This window comes from Lynx rufus, unplaced genomic scaffold (genome assembly GCF_022079265.1).
Source record: "Lynx rufus isolate CCGP_SWC_20201006 ecotype Redwood Valley unplaced genomic scaffold, mLynRuf1.p SCAF_12, whole genome shotgun sequence".
NCBI classification, from domain to species: Eukaryota; Metazoa; Chordata; class Mammalia; order Carnivora; family Felidae; genus Lynx; species Lynx rufus.
In genome coordinates this window covers 35,858,665-35,872,064 of record NW_025814826.1, presented here as the reverse complement: position 1 = coordinate 35,872,064, position 13,400 = coordinate 35,858,665, and the positions used below count along the sequence as shown (strand labels likewise).

Genomic DNA, 13,400 nt, shown 5'->3' with positions numbered 1-13,400 from the left:
CAGGGTATTTCACTTTCCCACCTTGTTAATTGGCTTCCATGTGCCTGATGAAAGGTAAATACTTTGTATCTTGAGAGCCTGATGATTAAAAATGGGAGGAAGAGGAAATAGATTAAGTAATAGGAAAGTAAGTGAGCTAATTCCTCCATGTTTCTGAGAGGAAATCATTAGATGCTTTCTAAAGTTGAGTTATTTAAGAATAAAAGTCTTCTCATATTAGTTAGAGTTATGGATGTAACTACCAAAAAGAACTAAAACCATACATGAATTATTGTTTCCAGAGGGAAGAACTGGAAATGTATTTGGGAAAGAGTGAAGTAGAGCAAGAAACCCTGTTTTGGTTTTTTTTGTTTTTGTTTTTGTAATACCCTGTTTTTTTGAAATTCTTTTTTTCCATCTGAATGTATTATTTTGATAATAATTAAGAAAGAAGTCAAAGTAAACACTTCCAAGTAACTTCACACTATTTTACTTGGATGCATTGCATATATTTTGTTAATGATTGAAAATAGGCTCTATTTAACAAGGTGGAACAAAAAGGACAGGACTGTTTTATTTCAAAGAATCCATGAATATCCTTTTCAGCACGATGGGCAGGAAAATTCAGAAATTATAATTTATATACATTTTTATATTAAAAAATACCTCAATTACAATGGATAAAGAGAAGATACAACTCAAGAGAATATTTGGATATTGCTGGGGCACAAGTTTTTTAATCACTAATGTAATTGGGGCAGGAATTTTTGTGGCCCCCAAAGGGGTACTGAAATACTCTTGCATGAATGTGGGGCTCTCCCTGTGTATTTGGACTGTCTGTGCCCTGTTGTCCATGATGACCACTCTCTGCTCAGCAGAGATAGGTATAACCTTTCCACGCAGTGGAGCTCACTACTATTTTCTCAAAAGATGTTTCAGCAACTTAATCTCTTTCCTGAATCTCTGGACAAGCTTGTTTCTGGGGCCAGGGTTAGCTGCCAGCCAAGCCCTACTCCTTGCCGAGTACAGCATCGAGCCTTTTTATCCCAGCTGCTCTGCTCCAAAGCTGCCAAAGAAATGTCTGGCGCTAGCCGTATTGTGGACCGTGGGAATTCTGAATTCTCATGGTGTGAAAGAGGTGACTTGGCTTCAGACAGCGAGCCTAGCTAGTGCTGAAAATGGCTATACTCGGCCTTATTTCCCTGAGTGGAGTCGTGCTGCTGGTGAGAGGAAGGAAGGAGAATGTAGAAAGATTCCAGAACTCTTTTGATACTGATTTTCCAGAAGCTTCTGAGTTTATAGAAGCCATTTTCCAAGGATATTTTGCGTTTTCAGGCGGGGGATGTTTTACATATATAGCAGGTAATTAACAATTCATTGAGAAAGAAAATCTCAAGTCATGACTTACTGCATGCAATGTGAAATGTACTTTCTTTTTGTATATTTTGAGTTTTACTTTAAATACATGATGATTCAATGTTTATTCTTACTAAATTGAATCAGAATATGGCAGTCTTGCACTTATCACCCAGTCTTAATGTTTTCCCCCCTTCATTCAAAGGTGCTTATTTTATTGAATGACTTCTTTTTTTTCCAATTTCTTTTCTGGGGCCATAAATATGGGATCTCCATGTCAATCTAGTTTCCTTTCTGTTAATGGATGAATTCTGGGATTGTGGAAATAGTCCCCTCCCATGAAACTGTGAATCCAGAAATGATCCAATGCCAGACTGTGTTTGTGTTGTGAGTGGGTGTGACATACTTATGCTCTGAAGTACTTTTAAAGAGAAGAGAATCATAGATGGACTAAATTACTCTGAGGCTGGATTTAATGCTCTTTCCTTCAGTGTCAAGACAGAAGATTTCTCTCTGCATTTTTAAAATGCAGTCTCAGGGTGACTGGGTTGCTCGGTTGTTTGAGTGTCTGACTTAGGCTCAGGTCACGATCTCGCAGTTCAGTTCAGAGTTTGAGCCCTGCGTTGGGCTCTGTGCTGACCGCTTGGAGCCTGGAGCCTGCTTCAGAATCTGTGTCTCCCTCTCTCTCTGCCCCTCTGTATTTGCACTGTTTCTCTCTCTGTCAAAAATAAATAAACATTAAAAAATAAAAAATAAATAAAATAAAAAATAAATAAAATCAGTCTCTTCCCTTGAATTCTATCCTTTCCCTCTCACCTCCTAAGGGATCTTCCCCATTTATTAATTTTTTTCAACTTCAACCTTTTTACCAGTTCTTTTCCTTAACCTTTCAATGTGAAGTGGGTTCTACTCTTAAAACACATGTGATATTTCCTTTAATCTTAGGACCCCGAGTCACTGATGTGTCCATTACTCATTAAATAATTTGGTCAGCAAATATCTTATTAAACACTGACTATTTTTGAAGTCCTGTAGTAGTGCCTTAAGATGAGTAATATGGACGCTTTATCCTAAAGAGGCTAAAGTCTAATGGAAGAGGTAAAATCTAGATTTTGGTCTGACCTGTAGCACTTACGAACTGTGGCAGGTATCTTTACCTGTCTGGACTTACTTTTTTTTTTTCTCCATCCGAAAAATGGTCATTATGACTTAAAATCACTATGATTTTGTGCTTATAAGTAACAGCATGATAGTATTTAATAAGTGGTTTTAAGGGGGAACAGTATGACTAGTATGAGAATTCAGTAGATGGTGAAATCACCTTTAGCTGTGTCATCAAAAAGGTGGCAACTTTCACTGAACTCAAAAAAGTCCACCAGTAAAAATATATGAGTGAGGCTGTGGAGACCAGAAGTATGAAGGTGCGTATAAGACACAGCATGTAACTTTGGGTGACTTAAAAATGGTTTCCATCTGATGGGCTGGATAATAGATATGATTACTAAGGGAAGCATATAAAGAGAAGTAGAACAAAATGGCATAGGAGTGGAGACAGATGACTGGAGAAGTCCAAATTTAGAGGTTAGGTGGAGAAAGAAGATGCAATGAAGAAGTCAGAGGAGGTTTAGAGAATTATAAAAGAAAATCACTACATGTTCCAAGAAGAGGGTGTAATCAACATGGTGAAGTGCTTCCAAAAGTTGAGGAGTATGAGGATTGAGCAGAAGCCATTTCACTAAGAAATCATTGGTGAGCTTTGGATACAAGAGGAAAGTCAGTCTGCATTGAGTTAAAATGTGAAGTATTGAGAAAAGGAAGCTATGGGATGAGATTACTGTCTTAAGCAGTTTGTGATTAAATGTGCCACTGCAATTGAAAAGACTAGGATAATTAGCTCAACTTTCCCTTTCTGTGTCTCACTTCATCTTTCTCTCTCTTATAAGGATAGAAGAGATATCTCTGGTTTTGATTTTATTCATCTTGTTCCATTGCCAGAGATGTTTCACTGCTGGATAATTTTTCTCTGCTGAAAATGATTCACAAAATTTACTTACCTATAAACTATTATAGAATTCTTCACAAGCAGCTGGCAGTAAACAAAGGTGAAGGAATTTCAGTGTATGCTGGGATGTTAATTCACTTAATAAACTTTAAATACAGCTAAGCTCTAAGTAACTCTTTTACCTGTAAAAAGATGATATGTAGGCAGCTGACTTAGCACACTGTAGGAACATCTACCTTCTAAGTTCAAGACCAAGGATATTCACTGTCTGGCCATAATAACTTTGAATTACGTTATGTTATGTTATGTTATGTTATGTTATGTTATGTTATGTTATGTTATGTTATGCTATGTTATGTTATATTCCTTACCTTCTCTCTATAAATCTGATACACAATAAGAAAGAGTAAAAGGCCCAGAGGAAAGTATAGTTAATCCTAAAAGTTGCCTTTTTGCTTGTTCAAAATCTTTGACTAATAACCATAGTCATTAATAACTTATTGAGTGCTAGGCATTTGATTGGAATTTTATTGTCTCTATATTTTCCATTCTCCCCAAAATACAGGTCAGGAAATTGAAAACTTAGCAGTCAATAAATTGTCCAGAAGGCCACACCTAGTAAATGGTTCAGGCAGCATTTAAATGAGAACTTTCTAATTCTTTACTCTAAGTGCTTAAGCAGTTCATATTATTATATATCATGGGCATTATATTCCACCCCTGGGCAGATACAGATGAAACAGATTTGACATATATCGAAGGATAGATAGTTATTAACCAGAGGGATTTGGCGTTGAGTAACAGAAACCCACACACATTGGCTTAAACAATAAAAGAGGAACCTGCTGGAAGAATAATGCTGTATTTCAAAGAAGACCTGAGTAATCAATCTTCAGGAGCAACAGGAGATAGGGAAGCTCTAGGACTTAAAAACTAGATCTATCAGTCACCTTTCTTTTTTTGCCACCATTATGATGCTTTTTTTCCTGATTCTCTCAGTTTTGTCGACATTTGGCTCAAATTCTTGAGAGAAATCTTCTTGTGTAGTGACAACGATTGGCTTCCAGTGAGTCAGAGGTCTTACTTGGTTCTCTCACCAGCAGCCAGGACACAGGGCCACATTATATACACAGAACTATAATGCTCAATTATTTATGTCAGGGATAATTCTCAGAGAATGGCAAAATTTGGGAAAACAGTGTGACAAATGGAACAATATTTGAGAATAAGATTGTCTTAGAAAATCCATTATCTATGATGCTAAATCATGACCTCTTTTCTTTTTTGCACTTAATACTGACATAAAGGGAAGGCAAAGGTCCTACAGGGAAAGAGAATTTATGATTGACTCTTTTACTTTTTACATATATGCTATGAGAATGTTCATTTTCTTTTTTTTTAATGTTTATTTTTTGAGAGAGAGAGAGAGAGCAAGCAGGGGAGGGACAGAGAGAGAGGGAGACAGAGGATCCAAAGTAGGCTCCTGTGGTGACAGCAGAGACCCCAATGCAGGGCTCAAACTCACAAGAGCCATGAGATCATGACCTGAGCCACAGTTGGACGCTTAACTGACTGAGTCACCCAGGCGCCCTGCTGCGAGAATGTATAATAGGACAATTTTGCCAGCCGAGGAGAGCTTCCTCTCCTATGCTCCCAAGTTATAATTTTGCTGAAATCTAAAATAAGAGTAAGGGTAAACCAGGCAACTAGGAAAGGAAAGAACATTCCACATGAGAGTATGGGTATAGGGGGCATGACATTTTTGAAAAACTGAAACCTGTAGGCCTATGACACAGATAGCACAGGGCACCATCAAATTATCATGTTATATATTTTCATAGCCCTGTATTTCTTTTCATATGGACAGTTACCACAGTCACTATTATAACTTTTATTTATGTGATTATTTAATTTGTATATAGCTCTTCTTGAGGTTAGACTTTATGTTTGTTTTTGCTCACTATCGTATTCCACTACCCAGATTAAGTGCCTTGTACCTAACAGATGAGGCTGAAGACACAGGTAGTCTCCAAACCATACAGGGTCTTATGGACTCATCTTTGATTTTCATTCTTGTGACTTTCTTCAGAAATGTTATCATCTATAAGGAAACGGAAGAAAATGTCCCCCTTTTTACACTTAACACCAAGATTATCCAAGAAAGGAGATAGGTGTGTAGCAGTTCATCAATGTGTTTGTGCCTATGTGTATGAATAAGTGTGACAGTGGCCAGAGTGGATAGGAAGAATTCAGCCCCATTGGTAATGCAGGAAGCCGTTTTAAAGATAAATTTAAGACATAATTTTTTACCACTTGTTATTTTTCTCTTTTATATGTTATAGGGGAGCTGAAGAAACCCAGAAAGACAATCCCAAGATGCATATTTACTGTGTTACCTCTGGTAACTATCATTTATCTGCTGGTTAACATTTCCTACCTGACTGTTCTGACACCCAGGGAAATTCTTTCTTCAGGTTTGTGTGCAAGTGACTAAGGCAATAAATAATAATGACAGTTCTAGTCCATTTAGTATAAGTAAGTATCACTTTACCAGTCAGACTACTGTTTGCTTTTCAGTATTTTATATAGAGTCACCTTGTAATTTTCAAAATATTGAAGGGGCCAGAGTATGATTTGGCTTAGGAAAGAGTTTTAGATTTAAGCATGATACTATGGAAAACCATGTTTCTGATGATATGGAAAAATATCCATAATGCTGACATATGATGCAGACTAGGTTCAAAATATTTGTATCCCTTTCATGATCTTTCCTCACCAGAGTGACACCATATAATCAGTGCTTAGGTCTGTTAAAACTTTTACAAAAAAACCTGTAACTTTTACAACAATTATTTTCTAAATATTCTTCTAGGTGACATAAAGAATGATAAACTTGAAATGTGGGACATTAGCAGTTAAAAGGGTAGAAGTTAGGGTCAATTACTGGATATAATTAATAGTATTAATATGTAATATAATAATGTTTATTATAAATTACTCTAAAGTTTATGGTGGCAAAGGGGTCTGAACATATTGGAAATACGACATAAACTTCCGATATAAACTATCATCCAGTACCTTTAGGAATAATCTCTTTTGAGTAGCTATTACTGTTTGATAAATCTTTGAGGCACTGGAGGTAAATCTAAGAGAGGTTCAATATAAAAGTCTTAACACACTTTGCCTTGATTCTTGTGTTACTGCCATTCAGGAATCTGCCTGAATGGTATCAGTATTGATTCACAATGCTCTAGTTGTCTTAGGGACATGTAAACTAGATATGATCAAGATTTTGAGTATTTGTGGGAACAAACCAAAGGCTAAGTTAGATAAGAACAAGTAGTAATTTATTAACTACTTTGATTATGCAGAGAATAAATTTATAAAATTAATTAGGGTGTGGTCAGGGCTGTTGCCCAGGTGACCCAGATATTATGGTTCATTGAATCTGGCATTGGTTATGACTATCATTTCTCTGGTCACACTCATTGTTAAAAAATTATGATTATCTTCTCTGGGGTGTCCTAATAGTTGCAGCAATTTTATGGGTGGCACAATTGTTCCACACGTGTGGAAGTCCCATGAAGGAAGACCCATGAAGTGTTTTGACTATAGTTGCTTGTAATTTGGTTTTTAATGCTTACTCTTCTAGGCGTATAATCCTCAGACCTTGTTTAGATCCTGTAATAATTTTCTGGAATTCAAATATCTATCTTCTATTGTATTAGGAATTTAAGTTAAGAAAATAATTAGAGCTATACATTAAAAACGTATGTATAGGAACAACCATCATAGCATTACATGTGAGGGCAAAAAATTAAAGATCACCAAAGTATCCAATAAATTTGAAATAAATAAAAAATTTAGTGAAATCCAAATAATAGGCCCATTCTGAGTTTTTTCAAAGACCATATTGTTGTAAATACTTAAAGTAAAGGGACAATGTTTATAATGTAACAGTGATGGAAAAGCAGGATCTATATTATGATACAAAACGGAAAGTATATAGTCAATGGTGGAGATCTGTTGGAATGATATTGTGGGTGATTTTTGCTTGGTTCTTTCCTGGATTTCCCAAATTTTCTTTAATGAACTGTATAATTTATATAGTGAAATAAATAAATTATAAGTGAAAGAAATAGATTTCTAAATTAAGGAAATGTAAGGATTAAGGAGTGTTTTCAATCAAATGAGCGTATTTAAAAGACATGAAAAGTTCCAGAGGAATATAGAGTATCTAAGATGTGGTGTGAATTGGATGCTACGTTTTCCTTGATGAACACTGAAAAAAATTATACCAAGCTGTGATACATATTAGATTCTGTGGTTTATATGGAGAAAGAACCAGTGCTATTTATCATGTATTGTTTTTGTTTGATCAGTGTTAGAGCTCTGACCTGCTTCTTTGCTGATTGTTCTCTTAGAAAAAAAATGGGCATAATTTTAAATAAGTTTTACAACACAGTGGGAAGGATGTTTCTAGAATGAGGTGTGTGCAGGGGCACCTGGGTGGCTCAGTCAGTTACGCGTTCGACTTTGGCTCAGGTCATGATCTTGTGGTTTGTGGGTTCAAGCCCTGCATCCGGCTCTGTGCTGACAGCTCAGAGCCTGAAGACTGTTTCAGATTCTGTGTCTCCCTCGATCTCTGCCCATCCCCCACTCATGCTCTGTCTCTCTATCTCTCAAAAATAAATAAATGTTAAATAAATTTAAAAAATCCACCAATTGGTAACTAATTTAACTTACAGTTATATAATAGAATATTGAGCATTCTTTAAAATAACTAGATGGATGCATATGTACTAATATGATCGAGATATATTGGAAAGTAAAAAAATCAAGCCTAAGTGTGCCTGCACACACACACACACACACACACACACACACACATACACACCTTGCATGAATGCTTATATAGGCATAGAAAATTTCTGAAGGCATATCCAAAAAGATACTAACAGTAGTTACATCTGGGGTGCATGAATGAAGGATTGGTGAGGAGAGGGACATTTACTTTTTACTTTATGTGCTTCAGTGCTATTTATTTTACTTCTTACCAAAAGCATATATAATACAATTATAAAAGAAAATAAATGACATGAGGAAGAGAATAAAAAAAGAAAAAAATTAGTTGTGGAATAAAGATTAAGATTATATAGCAGAGTTGGACTAGAACCTCCTCTAATTATAACCGGGTTTGTAGAATGCATGACAGGAAATAAAGACCAGGAAATGAGGACTTTACTACCAGAAATAAGTATTTCTGATATGTGTTTGAAAATGGAAAATGTGTGGAGGTGTGGGTGTCCAGGAGGAACAACTAATAATACTTTATTTGAAATGAACAATACGTGAGACAGGAAATACTTTAAAACAAGACCCAGCATTGTAGAATAGCACTAAAGAGAGAAGTGACAATAGCACTTAAGGCTGTTTAATATATGTGCTGCCGAAGTAGGCATGCACTTAAGGCTGTTTAAAATGGGTTCAAAAATAAATATTTTTAAGAACAAGGACCATTGATGATAATTTAATTTTGTCATATTGAACAAGTTTTACTATTTGTTATAAGCCATTATGTTGATGCCATAGAGGCAACGTCTGCCCCAGAGCAACGCCCCAGAGCACGACTGCCAAGGACACTAGGTCTTCGTGTGCTCATTCCACTGAAAGACTGAGACCTTAGTTCTCTGTGTCTAAATGATCTGTCCGACCTTATGTCTACATAATATGAATTGGACTCAGTTTCTCATAAGCAGTGGGTGCATTTCTTCACTGGCACCGTTTTTAATCTACTGACTTGTAACGAGTTAGTGTTTATAATAGAAGATCTCTTCACAACCTCTTCAGTTGTGACAACCAAAATATGCCTCCAGATATTGCCAAAAGATCCCTGAGGAGCAAAATCACTTCCCATTGAGAACCACTGGTCTACAGTTTAGACAAGCACCCAAATGTCTTGAGTGTTTTAATCTGTGTGTAATTTGTTTTCTCTGTCTACAGGGTTGATTTTTAAATTCCTATTAAGTATTTAAAATTGCACCACAACATGGGGCCTTTGTAAGGCTCATTCCTGTGTCAGCAATGTTGCTTTTCTTTTTACTCTGATTGCAACTCTTAGCACTCTGTAGTTTTAGAAAATAAACATGCAATCATCAATTCAACCTTTCATTTCACAATTATTATTGAAAACTTAAACAACATTTCTGAGACTTATTGAAGTACAAGCCTTTATAGTAAAGAAATGAATGATACTTGACCTCAAGAAGTGAAGTTTCTGGTCTGTTGGGGATGATGCATGAGATGGTAACCATTTATGATACAGTGTGATAGGGCTAAAATGGACATATGCAAATGGTGTTAGGTACATGTAAAGTAAATAATGAAATTAAACAAAATTGAACTTTCTTAACTCCCTTTTGAATTTCCTGCTTTCATTTAGAGATAATCTTTAAAGGTTTATCATTAATTTCTTATTTTTAATACATTGTCTTTTGTGTGTTCTTATTTTTCTGCAGATGCTGTGGCTATCATGTGGACTGATAGAGTAATCCCCTCATTAACAAGGGTTATTCCTTTTGGTATTTCTGCCTCAATATTTAGCAACCTTCTGGTTAATGTACTTGAATCATCAAGAGTAACATATATGGCTGGCCAAGAGGGCCAACTGCCTTTGCTATTTAATATGCTTAATATTCACTCCTCTCCATTTATATCTGTGCTAGTACTTGTCACCATGGCATCAATTGCCATTGTCTCAACAAACCTCACTGACCTGATAAACTATCTTTATTTTGTAGTTTTTATTTGATCTGTATTATCAATGATAGGAATACTAAAACTGAGATACCAGGAGCCAAATCTACCTAGACCTTACAAGGTAATTTTTTTCCATGTGAAATAAAATATACTGGGTGTAACAATGTTTCAAGACTATATTCAGAACATATACGGGTAGGTCTTTTTATTAGTAACAAATTGTGAAGCCCATAAAGGTAATCTGGTCTTAGTTTTTATTGGGTAGATTTTACTCAGTTTAAAATCTCTTGGGTTCCATTAGGTTTACTAGAGAGAAAGATAAACCTCTGGGTGGTGAGGCAGATCATTATGAGTCTTTTGACCAGAGACTATTTAGTTTACTAATGTAGCTACCTATGCACACTGGAATCTTGTACAGTCAGGGTCAGATTTAGCAGGTGGGAAATAGAAGAGGCAAGTGATAACATCTCCTGTCCTGAAACATGGACCTAACTTAATTTGATCACCAACAAATTCCATCTGTTCCACTTTACTTCTTTTAAACTTACTTTCATTTGGGATGAGGAGGAGTTTTACAGGAGAGCCCTTTAATGGTAGGAAAGAAAATAAACAAAAACTTGGCAGTGTAGGAATACTATTGGAGAAAAGTGACCTTGATGCTCTGATTATCAGAATAGTCTTGGTGAGCCAGGCTTCATGTTAAAAGCTTTTCTTGGATTATCACATTTAATCCTCTCAGTAATACCAAAGGCAGATACTACTCTTATCCCCATTTTACAGATGAGGAAACAGGTTTAGAAAAGTTGTTACTTGCCCAACCTCACACTGCGTGGTAGAGTCAAGATTGAAATCTAGGCAGTCCCTTTGGAGTGTTTGCCTTTTAGAACGTACAAATAAATATAAGAAATATATACTATAAACAATTTAATAAAGAACACAGGGAGAAAGAAAGCAATGTTCCAATGACTTACAACCAACCTTCCTTTTCCATCCTCCCTTCTACTTCTTCCATCCAGCCATCCCCTAACTGTTGCGTATTTGAGTATCAGTTATTGAAAGCAACTATATTTTAAGCACCTTACTAAGTATTCTGGGTGCAAAAAGAAGGAAGACTTGGCTTCTGCCCTTAGGCAGGGTATAATCTATCTGAACAGTCAGGTGAACCAAAATTCATAGTATGATTATTGCCATATGGTGGCCTCCAGAAGGTGTTCAAAAAAAAATACATGGGGAAGGAGGGATCATTTTGTTCTTTAATCTCTGATCCTCAGTGTCTTCAGGTCTCAAATGGGAAAAAATAATGCCTACCTCCTAGGAATGTGGAATATATTAAATGAGCTAATACATGCAAACAATCCAGAGTCTGACATTGATAGTTATTATGGTTTATATCATTATTTGATACATGTTTGCATTAAAAAGAAGGCAAGGGCAACCACAAGTATAAGTAATTAACATTTGTCTTGAATGCCACATGAATGCTCTTTTCCCTCAGTTATTTGATAATTGATACTGAGTTGTGAGATGACAAATTATCTTTCATCTTTCCTAGGGGTGATTTACAAATTAGGAGGAGATTCTTTTTTTTTTTTAATTTTTTTTTTTAATGTAAGCTCTATGCCCAACTTGGGGCTTGAACTTACCACCATGAGATCAAGGGTTGCATGCTCTACTGACGGAGGCAGCCAGGTGCCCCAAGAAGAAATTTTTAATTAAGTCCCTAAGGGAATGATCTTTTAATTAAAGGGATTCATAAATATGAATATAGCTATGTTATATTTTGGGGATATAGATTCATATCTATTTATTAAAGATATATATCAAAAGTGACTGCCTATTGAATTTTCTCCCTAGGTTGGGTAATATTTGGTGCAGGACCCTTAACAATCCTAATGCAAAGCAGGTACCAAGAATAGGGCTTCAAGTTTTTTGGCTAAAACAAAAACAAAAGCAAAAACCCACCAAAAGTAGAATTGTCTTGGCCAAAGTTTTTGTTTTGAATTTTTTTTAATGTACTGAGCCTATAAAGTCATAATATTTACCTGTTAATATCTGCCTGAATAACAGAGTGTCTAGGGATATTCTGTGTTTTTGATATGACTTTCTTATTGCCTTGAGATATTTTCTTGGGAAAATTGTGACTTTCTGAGCTTTAGGAACTCCCTTTTAATGAATTCATGCTGCCTAGATCAGAAGATGGTTATCTTACTAGCCAATGATCATGATTATTTCCACTCATGAACAGGCAAACGCTAGATGTTCATTCCCTTCAACCATTGCCTTGACATTGAGAGTCTTCAACATTCTTAATTTTTTTTTTTTAACGTTTATTTATTTTTGGGACAGAGAGAGACAGAGCATGAACGGGGGAGGGCCAGAGAGAGAGGGAGACACAGAATCGGAAACAGGCTCCAGGCTCTGAGCCATCAGCCCAGAGCCTGACGCGGGGCTCGAACTCACGCACCGCAAGATCGTGACCTGGCTGAAGTCGGACGCTTAACCGACTGCGCCACCCAGGCGCCCCGTCAACATTCTAAACTCAGATAATTTAACCCATTTTCTTTCATTAACTTATATCTTACTTTTGTTTATATAAATATGCAGTACTTTATATAGGTTTTCACATCTAATTTTATTTTTTGAATTTTTTTTTCAGGTGTTTTTTCCATTACCTTTGGTAACAATGGCCATCAGCCTATGCTTGGTTTTGGTCCCTTTGGTGAAGTCTCCACATATGCATTATATTTATGTGTGCCTCTTTGTTCTCAGTGGACTTCTATTTTACATACCTTTAATATATCTCAAATTGAGGTTGGTTTGGTTTGAGAAAATGACATGTCATTTACAATTGCTGTTTAATATTTGCATCCCTGATGTGGCTGAAGAACAGATGTCAGAAGTACAAACTTTTTAAAAAGTAGCCTTTTAAAAGCACTCCCAAATTAAAAAAAAAAAATCAAGCACATTATGGAACATTAATGATGAAATGCCCATGGTAACTTTCTTTCTTGAATGAGATAGTGTATAAAGAAGTGCCCATGATAGTACCTAGTTTTAAAAATCACACAAAAATTGTTATGTAAAGCCAAAGCTTTGTTTTGGTTTGCATGGTTTGATACATTGATGATATTTCCCCCTTTCTTCTATTTTTTTCTGCACCCACCCTTTACTGCTGAATTTGTGGTGATTTTGTGATAAAAGTTAACAATTAAAATAAAAAAGCATTCTCTTCTTCATTCCTGAGTCCTTACATTGGTGCTGAAGATAAAAGAATAACCCCATTTGTCTGATTAGCTTTTCCCTG

The 13,400-nt window shown here is 35.9% G+C and overlaps 1 protein-coding gene across 1 annotated transcript; it reads left to right on the top strand.

Moving 5' to 3' along the window:
• Positions 1 to 655: 655 nt before the first annotated feature.
• On the top strand, positions 656 to 13,010 carry SLC7A13 (solute carrier family 7 member 13). Its single transcript, XM_047073868.1, is given in 5 exon segments — positions 656 to 1,144; positions 1,146 to 1,341; positions 5,680 to 5,811; positions 9,856 to 10,217; positions 12,753 to 13,010. Coding segments are annotated over 5 exon segments (1,437 nt in total).
• The last annotated feature ends 390 nt before the right edge of the window (positions 13,011 to 13,400 follow it).